A 21,335-nucleotide genomic window follows, 5' to 3' on the forward strand; every position below is an offset into this window, starting at 1 on the left:
ATGCAACTTTTCAGGGAAGTTAGGAACCAATATACACAAGCAGTCAGGAAAGCAAAGGCTAACTTTTTCAAACAGAAATTTGCATCCTGTAGCACTAACTCCAAAAAGTTTTGGGACACTGTAAAGTCCATGGAGAATAAGAGCACTTCCTCCCAGCTGCCCACTGCACTGAGGCTAGGAAACACTATCACCACCGATAAATCTACAATAATCGAGAATTTCAACAAGCATTTTGCTACAGCTGGCCATGCTTTCCATCTGGCTACCACTAACCCGGCCACCAACTCTGCACCCTCTGCTGCAACTTGCCCATGCCCCCCCCGCTTCTCCTTCACACAAATTCAGACAGCTGATGTTTTGAAAGCGCTGCAAAATCTGAACCCCTACAAATCAGCTGGGCTAGACAATCTGGACCCTTTCTTTCTAAAACTAGCCGCCGAAATTGTCGCAACCCCTATTACTAGTCTGTTCAACCTCTCTTTCATAACGTCTGAGATCCCCAGAGATTGGAAAGCTGCCGCGGTCATCCCCCTCTTCAAAGGGGGTGACACTCTAGATCCAAACTGCTACAGACCTATATCCATCCTGCCCTGCCTTTCGAAAGTATTCGAAAGCCAAGTTAACAAACAGATCATCGACCATTTCGAATACCACCGTACCTTCTCCGCTATGCAATCCGGTTTCCGAGCTGGTCACGGGTGCACTTCAGCCACGCTCAAGGTCCTAAACGATATTATAACCGCGATTGATAATAGACAGTACTGTGCAGCCGTCTTCATCGACCTGGCCAAGGCTTTCGACTCTGTCAACCACCGCATTCTTATTGGCAGACTAAATAGCCTTGGTTTCTCAAATGACTGCCTCGCCTGGTTCACCAACTACTTCTCAGATAGAGTTCAGTGTGTCAAATCGGAGGGCCTGTTGTCTGGACCTATGGCAGTCTCTATGGGGGTGCCACAGGGTTCAATTCTTGGGCCGACACTTTTCTCCGTGTATATCAATGATGTCGCTCTTGCTGCTGGTGACTCTCAGATCCACCTCTACGCAGACGACACCATTTTGTATACATCTGGCCCTTCATTGGACACTGTGTTAACAAACCTCCAAACGAGCTTCAATGCCATACAACAATCCTTCAGTAGCCTTCAACTGCTCTTAAACACTAGTAAAACTAAATGCATGCTTTTCAATCGAACGCTGCTAGCACCCGCCCACCCGACTAGAATCACCACTCTCGACGGGTCTGACCTAGAGTATGTGGACAACTACAAATATCTAGGTGTCTGGTTAGACTGTAAACTCAACTTCCAGACTCACATAAAGAATCTCCAATCCAAAGTTAAATCTAGAATCGGCTTCCTATTTCGCAACAAAGCCTCCTTCACTCATGCTGCCAAACATGCCCTCGTAAAACTGACTATCCTACCGATCCTTGACTTCGGCGATGTCATTTACAAAATAGCCTCCAACACTCTACTCAGCAAATTGGATGTAGTCTATCACAGTGCCATCCGTTTTGTCTCCAAAGCCCCATACACTACCCACCACTGTGACCTGTACGCTCTTGTTGGCTGGTCCTCACTACATGTTCGTCGTCAAACCCACTGGCTCCAGGCCATCTATAAATCACTGCTAGGCAAATCCCTGCCTTATCTTAGCTCATTGGTCACCATAGCAGCACCCACCCGTAGTCTGCGCTCCAGCAGGTATATCTCACTGGTCATTCCCAAAGCCAACACCTCCTTTGGCCGCCATTCCTTCCAGTTCTCTGCTGCCAATGACTGGAACGAATTGCAAAAATCTCTGAAGCTGGAGACTCTTATCTCCCTCAATAACTTTAAGCATCAGTTGTCAGAGCACCTTACCGATCACTGCACCTGTACACAGCCCATCTGAAATTAGCCCACCCAACTACCTCATCCCTATATTGTTATTTATTTTGCTCTTTTGCACCCCAGTATCTCTATTTGCACATAATCTCTTGCACATCTAGCATTCCAGTGTTAATACTATTGTAATTATTCTGCACTATAGCCTATTTATTGCCTTACCTCCATAACTTGCTACATTTGCACACACTGTATATATATTTTCTGTTGTATTTCTGACTTTATGTTTTTTTTACCCCATATGTAACTCTGTGTTGTTTTTATTGCACTACTTTGCTTTATCTTGGCCAGGTCGCAGTTGTAAATGAGAACCTATTCTCAACTGGCTTACCTGGTTAAATAAAGGTGAAATAAAAAATAAATAAAAATGCATATCATGTCTGCAATTGAGGGACCTCGACATTAATTACAGTAGCCTAAATAATTACACAAATTACACTTTTGTTTTGAAACAATAGTCTATGTTAGGGAAAAAAACGTAATTGAGACAAAAACAAAACCTAGGTAGCCTACAGTTCATTTCCGCTGATGATGACGCAGAAGGCTGTACGTGACGCAATGTTCGCTTGAACTTTGCTCCTCCTCATTCGTTTGTTTAACTGGACAATACCCAGTGACAGCCAAGAGTTAGGGCTGTGTAGTGTGTATCCACACATTGAAACCTGACCTCGCTCTTAATCCATGTTCAGTCCATGTAGCCTTTTCAAGCGCATAGTCCTATTTCTCAATGTTGCCTAGCCCATAGGTACAGTGAGGGAAAAAAGTATTTGATCCCCTGCTGATTTTGTACGTTTGCCCACTGACAAAGACATGATCAGTCTATAATTTTAATGGTAGGTTTATTTGAACAGTGAGAGACAGAATAACAACAACAAAATCCAGAAAAACGCATGTCAAAAATGTTATAAATTGATTTCCATTTTAATGAGGGAAATAAGTATTTCACCCCTCTGCAAAACATGACTTAGTACTTGGTGGCAAAACCCTTGTTGGCAATCACAGAGGTCAGACGTTTCTTGTAGTTGGCCACCAGGTTTGCACACATCTCAGGAGGGATTTTGTCCCACTCCTCTTTGCAGATCTTCTCCAAGTCATTAAGGTTTCGAGCGTGACGTTTGGCAACTCGGACCTTCAGCTCCCTCCACAGATTTTCTATGGGATTAAGGTCTGGAGACTGGCTAGGCCACTCCAGGACCTTAATGTGCTTCTTCTTGAGCCACTCCTTTGTTGCCTTGGCCGTGTGTTTTGGGTCATTGTCATGCTGGAATACCCATCCACGACCCATTTTCAATGCCCTGGCTGAGGGAAGGAGGTTCTCACCCAAGATTTGACGGTACATGGCCCCGTCCATCGTCCCTTTGATGCGGTAAAGTTGTCCTGTCCCCTTAGCAGAAAAACACCCCCAAAGCATATAATGTTTCCACCTCCATGTTTGACGGTGGGGATGGTGTTCTTGGGGTCATAGGCAGCATTCCTCCTCCTCCAAACACAGCGAGTTGAGTTGATGCCAAAGAGCTTGATTTTGGTCTCATCTGACCACAACACTTTCACCCAGTTCTCCTCTGAATCATTCATATGTTCATTGGCAAACTTCAGACGGGCCTGTATTTGTGCTTTCTTGAGCAGGGGGACCTTGCGGGCGCTGCAGGATTTCAGTCCTTCATGGCGTGGTGTGTTACCAATTGTATTCTTGGTGACTATGGTCCCAGCTGCCTTGAGATCATTGACAAGATCCTCCCGTGTAGTTCTGGGCTGATTCCTCACCGTTCTCATGATCATTGCAACTCCATGAGGTGAGATCTTGCATGGAGCCCCAGGCCGAGGGAGATTTACAGTTATTTTGTGTTTCTTCCATTTGCGAATAATCGCACCAACTGTTCTCGCCAACCTTCTCACCAAGCTGCTTGGCGATGATCTTGTAGCCCATTCTTGTCCCTGACATCCTTGGAGAGCTCTTTGGTCTTGGCCATGGTGGAGAGTTTGGAATCTGATTGATTGATTGCTTCTGTGGACAGGTGTCTTTTATACAGGTAACAAGCTGAGATTAGGAGCACTCCCTTTAAGAGTGTGCTCCTAATCTCAGCTCATTACCTGTATAAAAGACACCTGGGAGCCAGAAATCATTCTGATTGAGAGGGGGTCAAATACCTATTTCCCTCATTAAAATGCAAATCAATTCATAACATTTTTGACATGCGTTTTTCTGGATTATTTTGTTGTTATTCTGTCTCTCACTGTTCAAATAAACCTACCATTAAAATTATAGACTGATCATTTCTTTGTCAGTGGGCAAACGTACAAAATCAGCAGGGGATCAAATACTTTTTTCCCTCACTGTAGGCCTATTGGTGGTATATGGCATAATTTCTCATCAAAAAATCTACACTTGGCACCCCCATGCGTCCTGAATGAGTTGTACGTTTTACGCATGGGGTTGAATGTTGGTCAAATAGAATATATGCAATTCTGATGGACCAACATTACAAGAATCAATCATGGGTGAAGTTATTTATATAGATGTATATCTTTTACTTTAACCAAACGCATAATTGATATTTGGCTAGTGTCTAAACTGCTGGCCAAGATCTTCCCATATCCCTCAATCCTCTCATGCACTCTAGCAAACTGCATCAATTCAACAACAACCACATCTGATCGTCATATTTTCAGAGAAAAGTCATCCCTTGTTGCGGATTGTCAACATTTCCTAGAAGGTAATGAATTATTCATTTCAGTACCACTAAGCAGTGGACAACGACGTGAACGCGACTCATCCGCTGTCATCTAACAATCCGGGGCATACAGACAGAAATATAAAAGGCAGAGAATACACGTCATGCATCAAATAAAGACATCTTAGTGTAGATGACCACATATAGTTTATTGCTGCATTGGTTGGATGCGAAGTGTGATCACTGGATTTTGACAGAATGAGAATGCTGGCATTTTTCCTGGTTTGTGCGATAATTCGCCAGTATGGAACATTGGGAACTCCAATGCATGGATTTGGGTGGACGGATATCCCAGGTAATTTCTTGATTTAATATATTGACTTTTTGATATCTTATGTCATTTTCATCTCATAATGTCCTGAGCCAAACTTTTTAATATCCTAAAGTAATAAGCTAAGAAAATTTGATTTTATAATTTGATGCTCTCCCATTTCTCAGAACATACCGTACACCTGCTAAGGCGCAAGAGGGGCACTCTGTGGTGATGAGAAGCGAGGCTGTCAGTCCGAATTTACCTGACGATGCTAACATTTGTTACCTTTTGAAAGAGGGTGATGAAGACCAGCGACAAATGATCTGCAAACATCGTTTAACTCGGACCAGCAAATTCAACTTCAACCCGTTCGGGCTCCGATTTGGAAAGCGCGACAAATTTAACCCATTCAAGGCCAACCTCATAAGATCCAGGACAAGCAAACTGTTGCCTATTCTACTCTACCTCCGAGAACTAGAAGGTCCTGCCTAAATGGACAAGCAGTTTCTCTTCCAAAGAAGGAACCAATGGATATGGTCAATTTCTTACTGTTATAGCAGCATTGTTATAACAAGTCACTCATGATGTAAGGAGAAGGTGTGTCATATTGTCTACTTATAAAAGGTGGGTTTGGGAAATGCATAAGTCTGCTGAATAAAAGTTGTGTACTTGTCTTGTGTAATGTAATTCTTACACCTTGTAATGAGGATAAGGAAAGAGAATTGCCTTGAATCGGCTAGATGCGTTTCAGCACCACAAACCAGTGGACAGCGCCGCAATTTGTTGGTTGGGAAGAAAAGCAATGTAAAAGCCAATATGGTTCTGTGATTGAACATGCAGTAGTGTTGCCTAATTGACAGAATGTTTCTCTACTGAACATATTGTCAATATTAATTTGAAGGTTTATGTGACTAAAAACATGAAAAGGGATCTTTAAATGTCAGATCATTTAGTTGAGATACCTAACCAGAGGGAGGCATTCTGTAGCCCAGTTTACTGAAGGACATTTCAGTCATTGGACACAATTCTTCATAAAGGTTCAAATATTTATTAAAGTCACTCATTGTTTCTTGTCATTCATTACACAATCAACATGATAGTTACAGTATGATACTCAAGTAGGATGTTTCGATTGATTCCACCCCTGACCTCTTTCTCCCTTTGACATTGACTGCCAGAAAAAAACATACTGAACATCTCGCCTCACCTAGCACAATAACCAACACCTCTGCTCCCTGACAGGATGTGACCGAGTTATAGGGTCTTTGTTTCTGCAATCCCTAAAGGGAGTGAACAGAACAGTGCAAATGAAAGAGGATAAAGCCAACACTTCTTTTTGATCATAGTACAATAGCTTCAACACATGAACCCAATGAGGGTACGTACAGTCATACTGGTTCACACAGTACCTAGCATGGAAACACCACAGCAACATCCTACAAAGGGAAAGGTGGGGGTGAAAGGAAGAGTTTATACCAGTAGATTAAGATGAAAGGGGGATGGATACAGTAGATCGGAGGAGGGCTGGAACTAGGTCTGGGAGTCACTGCATCGGAGACGGAGGGAGGGTAGAGGTGTGAAGTCCGTCCACCTATGGGTTGTTGGTTTGGTGTGTGTTGTGTCTAGATGTCATTGAGGTCCTTCTGGATGCCCCAGAGTGTGTCTGCACTTTTCTTCAGCTGGCCCACCTCCGCGTCAGTCAGGGTCATGTTGATCACGCTGCCCACTCCGTTGCTGTTCAGCACGCATGGCAGGGACAGGAACACCTCCTCACCAATACCATACATGTCCTGGGGAAACAAAACACAGCAGTCAGTCATTATCACATAGAAATGTGTGCATTTGATTCGCTCTGTGTGGGTTTACATGCGTACATGCGCATAATGTGTGTGTAACTGTGCGTGTGTCTGCACGCACATGTCTGTGGGTGTAATCCCCTCACCTTGACCATGGTGGAGACAGGGTGGATCCTGCTCATGTTCTTGATGATGCTCTCAGTGAGGTCAGCCACACTCAGGCCGATGGCCCAGTTGGTATACCCCTTCAGCTTGATCACCTCATAGGCACTGGAGGAGCACACAAAACAATCACTGTCAGTCAACATCTACGTCCGACTGTTGCCATCTTGAACAGGTCTCTCTCTTAATGGAGGAACCTGCATGAACATTAACTCAAATAAAAAGGTTAATTCTAAATAAATAAAATGGAAGGGAGTGCGAGCTTTGATACTTATTCTAGTATACAATATCAGTAGAACTAGTTATTTTAATGATACCAAAAATTAGCCTGATATCCTCCTTACTTTAGCCCTTACACCTTGACAGCTCCAGTAGATATGAATGAATCACAAGGTGGTGCGCAATATGGTGTAAACTCCAGCTTTACTACCAGGGCTAGGTTGAGTGGGAGGTGCATATTTAGACTCTGGATGGAGCTAGGGATAGGTTTAGGGTATATACACCTGTCGACCACTTCCTTGTGGGTGGCCTTCCAGTCCTCTTTGTCTCCGTCAAGGCCAAACTCTGGGTTCAGCTTCTGCAGGTTGACTCCAGCCACATTGACACCGCTCCACACAGGGACTAACACAGACATTTATTTATTCATTTACCCAGAAAATATTTGAATTTCCCATTTAAAACACAAGCAGACTCAACCAACTTATTCATAACTCATTATTTCGGCCATAGAACTGGATGTGCAGAGTGATGTAAAAATGCCAAAACAAGTACTTTTGTTTTAAAAGCTGTTAAAGCTGCCAACAGCCTTGTGGCTTAATGGGTGTGACAAGAAGTTCACACATGCGCTCAGATTCCCACTAAAGTATGCACTCAACAGACATCACCATTCTTATCACCATCATCCCCACCGCTTGCGTCTCTGTGCTCTACCAGGACCAATCATCACTTTCATCACCACTACTCACCGCTGGTATCGCCGTGTTCTCCCAGCACCCATCCATTGAAGCTGGTGGCATGGATCCCCAGGCGCTCAGCCATCAGGAAACGGAAGCGGGCGGAGTCCAAGTTGGTGCCGCTGCCGATGACACGGTGTTTGGGCAGGCCGCTCAACTTCCATGTCACATAGGTCAGCACGTCCACTAGGGGTAGGGAGAGATGGGGATAGAGTTGGGGATAGGGTCACAAACACACACGGATGCCTACACACTTATCCTTGACAACGTTAACGAATGACTGCCCATCCCTGCCACCCCACTCTTGTCACAGTGCCCTCTCTCTCATCTTGTAATGTGGAGTGGTGTGATGTGATACTGTAGTAGTTGATAAGGGTGGAATGCTGGGACTGGGTTGGACAACACAATCTAGGGGATAATGATGGAAACAACTTAGCTTGTGTCCAAGATTTAAATTGTCTGTCTGTGTCTGTACCTGGGTTGGACACCACGATAAGGGTGCAGTTGGGGGAGTGTTTGACGATCTGGGGGATGATGTGTTTGAAGATGTTGACGTTCCTCTGGACTAGGTTGAGCCTGCTCTCTCCCTCCTGCTGACGCACGCCAGCGGTCACAACCACGATGCGGGAGTTAGCCGTCACGGCATAGTCTGGACAGAGATGGGGAAAGAGGAATTGAATTAAGAATAATTTTTCCATTTCACATTTAGCAGGAAGAAAAGTCAAAATGGCAATCAATGAATGGCAATCAACCTTAAACTGGCAAGGACTCATTTCAAAACAGGCTGCATTACACTTGCAATGGCAAAATACATACATATTCCGCTATTTTGGCTCTGAGCCACTCCAGTGGCATACACACAAAGGGGATTCTCTTACCTTTGTCAGCTACTATCTTAGATGTCTTGAGGAAGAGGCTGCCGTGCTGCAGGTCCATCATCTCTCCCTTCAGCTTATCCTCCATCACATCAACCAGAGCCAGCTCATCAGCCAAGTCCTACAGGAAGGAGGAGGGGGAAGGAGAAGGTAGGGGTGGAGAGGAGGAGAAGGGCCAGAAGGAGAGGAAGGATAGTTTGGTCATGAATACCTGGTCTTTACTTAGAAATGACATGGTAAAAATCAACAATTACAACTAGCCTACATAATAACTGAGTAGTAACTATTTGTTGGTATCACAATAGTAGTAATTCAGAGGTAAACTCATAGTAAACTAGTACTAATGTACTTGTAAAGTACTTATAACGCAATAGTAAGAGTAGTAATGCAGTTGTAAAGTAGCAGTAAGACAGTGATATAGTCAGACTTACCCTGAGGAGGACACTGACGGCACAGGCCATACCCACCATGCCCACCCCCACCACGGTCACCTTGTTCCTAGGGGGCTCAGCGGGGCCGCTGGCCATGGGGGTGATCAACTTCTGCATCACAGACGACATGATCCACGACGCTGGAGGGAGGGAAGGAGATAGCGTTGAACCTTTAGTCTAGTTATCAAGGTTCGTCAACTGAAAACTGCTGTGAAAAGCAAGCAAATTGACATTCACCATTGAGCACACCTCTTTAGTCCAGGCAAAGGCTTAATCTGTGTCTGGGAATCCAACCCAAGAAATCTATTTCTTAAGCCAATCAAACAAACCCTACTGTATTTAATTGATTTACTCCAGACTAAGTCAAAACCAATATCCTAGTCAGACTTGGGTTCAAATAAATGTAAGTATTTTTAAAGAATGTGGCCAAATCAGCTACTTTTGAAATATTTTCAAGTATTTTCAAATAACTTCCTATAAAAATAGCCTAACTACTAATTTCCAAATACATTAATTAAAATACCCCTAGGACCAAACAGACCTGGGTTCAAATGCATGGAGTATTTCAATATTTGAAAATGCATTCCAATATTCAACTACTTGTAGCCTATTTTCAAAGAAAACATATCCAAATACATATTTCGAAATGTCCTTGAAAGAAATTGAAATAGCCTACACTAAATAGTATTTGAACCTAGGTCTGATCCTAGTGTTTGAGGCCAAGGTTCAGACAAAACCCTATTCAGGTCTTGTTTTGACACATTTCCTAACCATTTGGAAAGCATTTTGCATAGTATATAGTGGATTACTTGTCACGTTTCTAAAATGTCCTGCTATTTTTACAGAGCTACTCTAGTGCAGTTAGTGTATATAGCTTGATATACTGTAGCCCAATTAAAGACGAGCAAACCATTATTGGTCAACGTACAGTGCCTTTGGAAAGTATTCAGACCCCTTGACATTTTCCACATTTTGTTCCAGCCTTATTCTAAAATTGATACTTATTCAAAAACAATACTCAATCTACACACAATACCCCATAATGACAAAGCAAAAACTGGTTTAGAAATTTGTGCAAATCTATAAAATAACTTATTTACATAAGTATTCAGACCCTTTGCTATGAGACTCGAAATTGAGCTCAGGTGCATCCTGTCTCACAGTTGACAGTGCATGTCAGAGCAAAAACCAAGCCATGAGGTCAAAGATATTGTCCGTAGAGCTCCAAGACAGGATTGTGTCAAGGCACAGATCTAGAGCTGGCCGCCCGGTCAAAGTGAGCAATCGGGGGAGAAGGGCCTTGGTCAGGGAGGTGACCAAGAAGCCGATGGTCACTCTGACAGAGCTCCAGAGTTCCTCTGTGGAGATGGGAGAACCTTCCAGAAGGACAAGCATCTCTGCAGCACTCCACCAAGCAGGCCTTTATGGTAGAGTGGCCAGACGGAAGCCACTCCTCAGTAAAAGGCACGACAGCCCGCTTGGAGTTCGCCAAAGGGCACCTAAAGGACTGACCATGAGAAACAAGATTCTCTAGACTGATGAAACCAAGATTGAACTCTTTGGCCTGAATGCCAAGTGTCACGTCTGGAGGAAACCTGGCACCGTATGCTGTGGGGATGTTTTTCAGCAGCAGGGACTGGGAGACTAATCAGGATCGAGAGAAAGATGAACGGAGCAAAGTACAGAGAGATCATTGTTGAAAACCTGCTCCAGAGCGCTCAGGACCTCAGACTGGGGCGAAGGTTCACCTTCCAACAGCACAACAACCCTAAGCACACAGCCAAGACAACACAGGAGTGGCATTGGGACAAGTCTCTGAATGTTCTTGAGTGGCCCAGCCAGAGACCGGACTTGAACCCGATCTAACATCTCTAGAGAGACCTGAAAATAGCTGTGCAGCGACACTCCCCATCCAACCTGACAGAGCTTGAGAGGATCAGCAGAGAAGAATGGGAGAAACTCCCCAAATACAGGTGTGCCAAGCTTGTAGCATCATACCCAAGAAGACTTGAGGCTGTAATAATGTCATATTTCAGTAAATTTTTTATAAATTAGCAACATTTCTAAAAACCTGTTTTTGCTTTGTCATTATGGGGTACTGTGTGTAGATTGAGTGAAACAAATCTATTTAAAATCAATTTTCTAACAAGGCTGTAACGTAACAAAATGTGGAAAAAGTCAAGGGGTCTGAATACTTTCCGAATGCACTGTAAGTCCTGCTGCTTATCCATAGCACACCTTGGCACGCAACTCTAACCCACAGCATATAGGCCCACACACACACACACACACACACACACACACACACACACACTAAACCCCAGCAGGAGACCTACAGTACGAGCGGATCTTTGGAATCAAAAGCCTGGACATCTTACCGTTACAACCATCCTTACTGAGCAGTCCCTACCATGTAAACACATGACTGACTAACTAACTAACTATCAAAACCCGCCTCAATATTAAATACATCAACTTCCAAGGACAATTATCATCATGTTATGTCCTTTCGTCATATTACTAGAATATCATAGAAGATCGACATATGTAACAATCTGAAGCAGCAACTAAGCCAGGGTCATTTCATAAGAAGCCAATCCCGACGGCCTGACATTGCCTGGTTATCAGACGAACAATCCTCAAACAGGACAGGAATTCTTGCTTTGTTTGGCGAGATTCCTTGCTGCCAGATACAGGCACCACCAAGTAGTGATCATGCCAGGCTAGGATAGAGCAGAGGAGTCCCATGCAAGGCCTACCAGGGATCAAAGGCAGCAGGGAGCTTTCCTACTTCCACAGCCCCAGATTTAGCCACTTTATCCCCCTTGTCCAACAGGAGGTCCCCCTGAGGTCCAATATGATCCAGGACGGACGAAGGCACACCAGAGAACATACAGTAACTGTCCCCCCCAAAACAAGGGTCTGACACACACACTGGCAGTGCCTGTGCGGTCACCCTAATCCATCTCTAGGCCCCAAGGCTAAATTACAATCCACAAACACACTGCCCCCTCCATCTGCTGAAGCGCGCACACACACAAACTTGTGCGATAAGTGAAGTCAGTGGGAGAGTTGCTCTGTTCGCAAATATCTAGGCTATTCCATGTGAGAGGCAGTTACCACAGTTAGCCAACAACTCAAACATTTGTCACGCTTCTTAAACAACAGATGTACACCTATTGTTTACAAAGCATGTGACAAATAAAATGTGATGAGTTAGAGTTGTTTGCCAACAGTATCCTTAATCCTCCAACAGCAGCTAAAAAGGATACTGGAGTCCAGAGGCAGGAGAGTGACAAAGGTCATGCAACGGTGTTATTAGAATTTGATCTTAATAGAACAGAACTTCAGCTGAAGACATCTGTTCTATTATAGGTTTACATGACAGTGTGACTAGTGGGCCTAGCCCTATAGTGAGTAGCATGACCCAGATGTGTGTGTGTGTGTGTGTGTGTGTGTGTGTGTGTATGTGATTGGTAATAGTAATGTTACTGCAAATCTTTAATATGAAAACAGTGCACCCTCTGATAAATGTCTTAATATATTTTAATCTTCTGAAAATGAAGGACAGATATATCTATGGGTGATTCCTCACAACAAGAACAAAACACCCCCAGGATTTTCACTAAAATGTTATCCCTAGAAGGGTCCTTTGGAGGAAAGATTGACATATATTTTACATTTGCATCTTAAAGCATAATTGAGAAATAATTAATTGAAGTTGCAATGCTCCTTTAAGAGTCCATAAAGTTTCATCTGTAGGTTCTGCAAATTAAAAGTTGGTGTCATATGAAGCTTTATCGCTTGCTCTTTAATGAGTAGTATTTTGATTTCAATAACATTTATGAATATAGACAAATATGAATATTGAAAATGCTATTTTTTTTATTTGGGCAAATGTTGTAATATATTGCTAAACATAATATACTCTACAGGCATAAAGTTCCAGAGTGGGATCTCTGCTAGTTTTAAAGTTATTGCCCATTGTACACAGAGAAATTGATATAGTAGGCAATGTAACCAATCACAGACCTCCTTTTGCTTGTATCACATCCTGCAAATCACCAGCAGAGGGCAACCATTTGGAATCCATTTTCACATTCACTCTGTTGGTAATGCATACAAATTGGATCATAACTCTAAAAGTAGCAGAGATCCCACTCTGGAACTTTATATAGCGTGGGAAAAGCCAATCCGGACACATTTAAATGTAGGCATAGACACATGATACGTTCGGAATTCCATAATCAGTACTCTGATGAGAATACTAAAGCTGCATGAACTGTCAAGTCTAGACACTGCGAGAGGGAAACAGAGGCTTGCCCATGAGGACTGCTTGCCTGGCACAATGTGTTCACCTCGTCAGTCAATCACAGAACAAGCCTATAGAAATTGGCTAACAAAATACTAGACAAATGGGTGGATAATGGTCCTATGGCTGGGGTCAGAGGCTGCCTATTCACAGTGGACTGAAGGGGCAATCCCAAGACACATCATTATGTATACTGAACAAAAATATAAACGCAACATGCAAAGATTTTACTGAGTTACAGTTCATATGAGGAAATCAGTCAATTTAAATAAATAAATTAGGCCCTAAACTATGGATTTCACATTACTTGGAAAAACATATGCATCGGTTGGTCACAGACACAAAAAAAATAACATTTAAAAAGGACTTCACAATGGGCCTCAGGAGCTTGTCACTGTATTTCTGTGAATTCAAATTGCCATCGATAAAATTGTGTTGGTTGTCCGTAGCTTATGCCTGCCCATACCATAACCCCACCATGGGGCACTCTGTTCACAACGTTGACAGCAGCAAACCGCTCACCCACACGCCGCCATACTGCAGTTGTGAGACCGGTTGGATGTACTGCCAAATTCTCTAAAACGACTTTGGTAGAGAAATTAACGTTCAATTCTCTGGCAACAGCTCTGGCAGACATTCCTGCAGTCAGCATGTCAATTGCACGCTCCCTCAAAATATCTGTCACATTGTGTTGTGACAAAACTGCACATTTTAGTGGACTTTTGTCCCCAGCACAAGATGCTCCTGTGTAATGATCATGCTGTTTAAATCAGCTTCTTCAATTTTGTTGCTTTTTAGCCATTTTCATGTAGACTTGATTGTGTGTTTTGGATCATTGTCTTGCTGCATGACCCAGCTGCGCTTCAGCTCACAGACGGATGGCCTGACATTCTCCTGTAGAATTCTCTTATACAGAGTAGAATTCATGGGACCCAGCAAGACAATGGTACCCATGTTGTCCAAAAAGTTATACTTTCGACTCATCTGTTCATAGAACATTCTTCCAAGAGTCTTGATGATCATCCAGGTGCTTTTTGGCAAACTTGAGTCAACCTTTTGGAAGACATGGGTCCCATCATGCCTGGCGAAAAGCAAATACTGCATTCCACAGTAAGAACCTTTTTATATAAAAAAATCCCTAAACCATCACATCACACCACACATACATACAGTTGAAGTCGGAAGTTTACATACACCTTAGCCAAATACATTTAAACTCAGTTTTTCACAATCCTGTCATTTAATCCTAGTAAAGATTCCCCGTCTTAGGTCAGTTAGGATCACCACTTTATTTTAAGAATGTGAAATGTCAGAATAATAGTAGAGAGAATGATTTATTTCAGCTTTTATTTCTTTCATCACATTCCCAGTGGGTCAGAAGTTTACATACACTCAATTAGTATTTGGTAGCGTTGCCTTTAAATTGTTTAACTTGGGTCAAACGTTCCGGGTAGCCTTCCACAAGCTTCCCACAATAAGTTGGGTGAATTTTGGCCCATTCCTCCTGACAGACCTGGTGTAACTGAGTCAGGTTTGTAGGCCTCCTTGCTCACACATGCTTTTTCAGTTCTGCCCACAAATGTTCTATAGGATTGAGGTCAGGGCTTTGTGATGGCCACTCCAATACCTTGACTTTGTTGTCCTTAAGCCATTTTGCCACAACTTTGGAAGTATGCTTGGGGTCATTGTCCATTTGGAAGATCCATTTGCGACCAAGCTTTAACTTCCTGACTGATGTCTTGAGATGTTGCGTCAATATATCCACATAATTTTCCTTCCTCATGATGCCATCTATTTTATGAAGTGCATCAGTCCCTCCTGCAGCAAAGCACCCCCACAGCATGATGCTGCCACCCCCGTGCTTCATGTTTGGGATGGTGTTCGTCAGCTTGCAAGCAACCCCCTTTTTCCTCCAAACATAACGATGGTCATTATGGCCAAACAGTTCTATTATTGTTTCATTAGACCAGAGGACATTTCTCCAAAAAGTATGATCTTTGTCCCCATGTGCAGTTGCAAACTGTAGTCTGGCTTTTTTATGGCTGTTTTGGAGCAGTGGCTTCTTCCTTGCTGAGCGGCCTTTCAGGTTATGTCAATATAGGACTCGTTTTACTGTGGATATAGATACATTTGTACCTGTTTCCTCCAGCATCTTCACAAGGTCCTTTGCTATTGTTCTGGGATTGATTTGCACTTTTCGCACCAAAGTATGTTAATCTCTAGGAGACAGAACATGTCTCCTTCCTGAGCGGTATGACGGCTGCGTGGTCCCATGGTGTTTATACTTGCATACTATTGTTAGTACAGATGAACGTGGTACCTTCAGGCGTTTGGAAATTGCTCCCAAGGATGAATCAGACTTGTGGAGGTCTACAATTATTTTTCTGAGGTCTTGCCTGATTTTGTTTTATTTTCCCATGATGTCAAGCAAAGAGGCACTGAGTTTGAAGGTAGGCCTTGAAATACATCCACAGGTACACCTCCAATTGACTCAAATGATGTCAATTAGCCTATCAGAAGCTTCTAAAGCCATTACATCATTTTCTGGAATTTTCCAAGCTGTTTAAAAGGCACAGTCAACTTAGTGTATGTAAACCTCTGACCCACTGGAATTGTGAAACAGTGAATTTAAAGTGAAATAATCTGTCTGTAAACAATTGTTGGAAAAATTATTTGTGTCATGCACAAAGTAGATGTCCTAACCGACTTGCCAAAACTATAGTTTGTTAACAAGAAATTTGTGGAGTGGTTGAAAAACGAGTTTTAATGACTCCAACCTAAGTGTATGTAAACTTCAACTGTATGATGCAGACAATTACATTGATAAAGCCACAATCTGCAATATTAAAGCTGATCTTCCCCCTAAAAAAATAAGTCTATAACATGCCATTTACAACAAAAATAGAGATTTGGTTCAAATAAAGTAAACTTCCCCTTTAACCAATTCCAGCCCTCCTTCAGGATTGCACATTCAGCAAACCGCCAGCAGAGGGAGTTCCCTTTAAATCCATTTTCCCATTCCCATTGTTGGTGGTGCTCATGACATTTATCCTAACTTAAAAGTCACAGGGCATGCATTCTGGAAATGTGATGTACTTGTAGAGTACATTGTTTAAAACAATGTGTTAATATTAACAAAATCAAAAAGGGTATTTGAGATATTCACATTCATTTATTCAACTTTAAAAATATTAATGTGAAAAAATGTATTTCAGAATCTAGCCATCCATATTTTAGAGCAAACTAAGGACTATCTATAATGGGTCCCGTGTGGCTCAGTTGGTAGAGCAACGCCAGGGTTGTGGGTTTGATTCCCACGGGGGACCTCTAGCTACGAAAAATGTATGCAGTCACTACTTACTGCAAGTCGCTCTGGATAAGAGAGTCTGCTAAATGACTTAAATGTAAATGTATAACACCAAGATGTCTGTCTCATGTACGGTTGATAGAGGGCATGTAGTCTAAAAAGGGCTTAAAATTGCCACTTTCATTATGATCTTCTCAAAAATGGTTTATGATACAAATATAAAAAGGATATCAAACATACTTCGTCCCAATTAAGTTTCTATGTGATGATTGCCAGAACAATCTGAGATACCAAAAATATATTGGGGCCTTGCTGGCCTGGACTCGCCCCATAGAGGCCTATTAATACTAATAGGCTTGTTCATATAAAAAATATTGAAGCCTCAAAATGTCGGGTATGCGATAACTGACATCACAATAGGTAAATTATAATTCCCTATAAAAACGTAGCTATGTCCTTATAGGCCAATGTTTAATACACTTTTGTAATCACATTGACCCAATAGTCCTTCCATCGTCCTTGACGCCGGATGCTTTTTTTGTACTAGTCGGCTGCAAGATGGCAGAAAATCTATAACCTTCACCTCGTTTGTCACTCTGCACAGTTCAAGCTAATATTGAAGTAGTCAATCATTAACCACGTCTACAAATGACATTCCGTAACACGATAACTTTGTCATGTTCAAAACGGAGTCGCTCACGAAGCAAAGATATAAATAACATTATTTAGGCTGTTGCAACCAGGTTACAAGCTACAGAATGTATCCAAAAAGTGTGTAGGCCTACGTGCATTTTTGAGCATCCAGCAAAGTGATGAGTAAGTAGTGCGTCACATGACAGAAGAGAAAATGTATAAGAATTCACTCAAGTCAAAGCAAACACCGGCTGTAGCTAGATACTTACCTTTAGCAGAGATTTTAAAGAGCGGTTATATCCTTTTTGTTCCAAAGAGGCAGGCGAGTGAAGCAGCGTCGAACGACAGGTAGTAAGAGGATGTGTTGACTTCACTTGTGCAGTGCGGGGTTTAAAGTTCTTTTAGCGAGAGAAAGAGGAGGATGCAACAAAAGGCTTGACCACTGGCTGAGTTTGACACGGGGAAATCTCAATTGCATCCTCCTCGGGTCCGCTCCTCGCCTCCTTCTCAAAACCCATTGGAGGAGAAGGTCAGAGGGGCGGAACCTCTGGCTTTCTCATCCAATGGGTTTTGAGAAAGCGAGGACTATGAGAGAGGACGCGAGAAAATGCAATTGAGATTGTGAAATATGTTGACAGACGGTTGGACCAGGCTTTGGCTAGATGGGATAACGTTTTTGTCAGATTTGACTTGTTAAAGGCAAGGAAACGGTTAGGATTAGCTAAAATGCACGAAAAAACAACAACTTTTGACGTATTTTGACAGAAACGATATCCCTTCCAGCCATGACCGTTGGACCACGTATGACCGTTGGACCACGTTCAACATTTGCACACACACAGAAAAGGAAATGAAGGGCTGCTCTTCTGTGATAGCAACGACTACATATAAATACATTAATTCAATTTATCTCCCCAGGACTCAATCTCTGGTTGTTACAAAACGTTATGTGCATGTACTGTATCATCAAGTCTATGCTTTATTATTGTACTGTGTAGGTATATGATAGGCCTATTAAATCAAATCAAATGTTATTTGTCACATGTACCGAATACAACAGGTGTAGACCTTACAGTGAAATGCTTACTTACAAGCCCTTAACCAACAGTGCAGTTTTAAGAAAGAATACCAACAAATAAATCACAAAAAATACAATATAAAATAATACAAAATAAAAGTAACAAATAATTAAAGAGCAGCAGTACCGCACCGGTTAGTAGAGGTAATTAAGGTAATATGTACATGTAGATAGAGTTATTAAAGTGACTATGCATAGACAATAAACAGAGAGTAGCAGCAATGCAAATAGTCTGGGTAGCCATTTGATTAGATGTTCAGGAGTCTTATGGCTTGTGGGTAGAAGCTGTTTAGAAGCCTCTTGGACCTAGACTTGGCGCTCTGGTACCGCTTGCCATGCAGTCTATGACTATGGTGGCTGGAGTCTTTGACAATTTTTAGGACCTTCCTCTGACACCGCCTGGTATAGAGGTCCTGGATGGCAGGAAGCTTGGCCCCAGTGATGTACTGGGCCGTACGCACTACCCTCTGTAGTGCCTTGTGGTCGGAGGCCGAGCAGTTGCTATACCAGGCAGTGATGCAACCAGTCAGGATGCTCTCGATGGTGCAGCTGTAGAACCTTTTGAGGATCTGAGGACCCATGCCAAATCTTTTCAGTCTCCTCAGGTTAGGTTTTGTCGTGCCCTCTTCACGACTGTCTTGGTGTGCTTGGACCATGTTCGTTTGTTGGTGATGTGGACACCAACAACTAGGTGTGTCCAAGGGACTTTAATATGAAAAGGAAAACTGTAGGCATAGCCTACTCCACCATATTCCAAGGTGTTCAGCACCTACAGAGAGGGAGGGAGGGAAAGAGAGAGAAAGAGAGATGTCATGTTCAAGTTTGCAAGTTTAAAAGCCTATGCAGATAGACAACACGTGATTCTAATATAGGTAGGCCTAACTGATAGTAAACTCACAAGCTGCAAAGGTCTTAGCTACAGATTGTAACACCAGATAATGTGATTTAACCAAAAAAAATGTGTTATCCATTATACTGTGAGTTACAGGTTAGATACTGATTGGTGTAGCACAGAACATTTTCGACCAACCATAGCTTGGCGATACTGTCATCATCCTCGATTCGTGGAAACAGGAATCTCATAAATGTCTGTGTCCAGTTGCAGGGGGTGCGTTTGATAAAAAATTAAAAATAAATCGAACAATATGTACGCCGCCATCTTGTCTATTTCAAGTCTTCTCTCATTGATTGTGAGGTGGGTTCACCCCAAAGTGCCACATTTGTTTTTCAAAGGACAATGACCCAACACACCTCCAGGCTGTGTAAGGGCTATTTTACCAAGAAGGAGAGTGATGGAGTGCTGCATCAGATGACCTGGCCACCACAATCCCCCGACCTCAACCCAATTGAGATGGTTTGGGATAAGTCGGACGGCAGAGTGAAGGAAAAGCAGCCAACAGGTGCTGAGCATATGTGGGAACTCCTTCAAGACTGTTGGAAAATAGTTCCAGGTGAAGCTGGTTGAGAGAATGCCAAGAGTGTGCAAAGCTGTCATCATGGCAAAGGGTGGCTATTTGAAGAATCTCAAATATAACATATATTTTGTATGTTTAACACTTTTTTGGTTACTACATGATTCCATATGTATTATTTCATAGTTTTGATGTCTTCACTATTATTCTACAATGTAGAAAATAGTCCAAATAAAGAAAAACCCTTGAATGAGTAGGTGTGTCCAAACTTTTTACTGGTAGTGTGCATTCGGAAAGTATTCATACCCCTTGATGTTTTCCACATTTTGTTACGTTACAGCCTTATTCTAAAATTGATTAAATTGTTTTTTTTAATATTACATTTACATAACTATTCAGACCCTTTACTCAGTACTTTGTTGAAACACCTTTGGCAGTGACAACAGCCTCAAGTCTTCATGGGTATGTCAATACAAGCTTGGCACACCTATATTTGGGGAGTTTCAGGTCTCTCCAGAGATGTTTGATCGGGTTCAAGTCCAGGCTCTGGCTGGACCACTCAAGGACATTCAGAGACTTGCCCTGAAGACACTCCTGCGTTGTCTTGGCTGTGTGCTTAGGGTCGTTGTCCTGTTGGAAGGTGAACCTTCGCCCCAATCTGAGGTCCTGAGCACTCTGGAGCAGGTTTTCATCAAGGATCTCTCTGTACTTTACTCCATTCATCTTTCCCTCGATCCTGACTAGTCTCCCAGTCCCTGCCGCTGAAAAACATTCCCACAGCATGATGCTGCCACCACCATGCTTCACCATAGGGATGGTGCCAGGTTTCCTCCAGACCTGACACTTGGCATTCAGGCTGAAGAGTTCAATCTTGGTTTCATCAGACGAGAGAATCTTGTTTCTCATGGTCTGAGAGTCGTTTAGGTGCCTTTTGGCAAACACCAGCGGGCTGTCATGTGCATTTTACTGAGGAGTGGCTTCCATCTGGCCACTCTACCATAAAGGCCTGATTGGTAAAGTGCTGCAGAGATGGTTGTCCTTCTGGAAGGTTCTCCCATCTCCACAGAGGAACTCTGGAGCTCTGTCAGCGTGACCATCGGGTTCTTGGTCACCTCCCTGACCAAGGCCCTTTTTAATTATTATTTATTTATTTCACCTTTATTTAACCAGGTAAGCCAGTTGAGAACAAGTTCTCATTTACAACTGCGACCTGGCCAAGATAAAGCAAAGCAGTGCGATAAAAACAACAACACAGAGTTACATATGGGGTAAACAAAACATAAAGTCAAAAATACAAACAGAAAATATATATACAGTGTGTGCGAATGTAGCTCAGCTGGTAGAGCACGGCGCTTGTAACGCCAAGGTAGTGGGTTCGATCCCCGGGACCACCCATACACAAAAATGTATGCACGCATGACTGTAAGTCGCTTTGGATAAAAGCGTCTGCTAAATGGCATATTATTATTATTATATTATAGTAAGTTATGGAGGTAAGGCAA

The 21,335-nt window shown here is 42.7% G+C and overlaps 1 protein-coding gene across 1 annotated transcript; it reads right to left on the reverse strand.

Annotated features, from left to right (window-relative positions):
* Positions 1-5,906: 5,906 nt before the first annotated feature.
* LOC311140381 (L-lactate dehydrogenase B chain-like) lies at positions 5,907-17,852 on the reverse strand. Its single transcript, XM_084175412.1, has 8 exons — positions 17,613-17,852; positions 9,092-9,231; positions 8,664-8,781; positions 8,261-8,434; positions 7,798-7,971; positions 7,336-7,453; positions 6,817-6,940; positions 5,907-6,664 (listed from the first exon to the last, which is right to left on the reverse strand). Exons 2-8 carry the CDS (start codon positions 9,218-9,220, stop codon positions 6,497-6,499), a joined length of 1,005 nt encoding a protein of 334 aa, XP_084031538.1. The 5' UTR covers positions 9,221-9,231; positions 17,613-17,852; the 3' UTR covers positions 5,907-6,496.
* Between the last annotated feature and the right edge of the window lie 3,483 nt (positions 17,853-21,335).

Source organism: Coregonus lavaretus (genome assembly GCF_964263955.1).
Source record: "Coregonus lavaretus genome assembly, chromosome: 13".
Taxonomy (NCBI): domain Eukaryota; kingdom Metazoa; phylum Chordata; class Actinopteri; order Salmoniformes; family Salmonidae; genus Coregonus; species Coregonus lavaretus.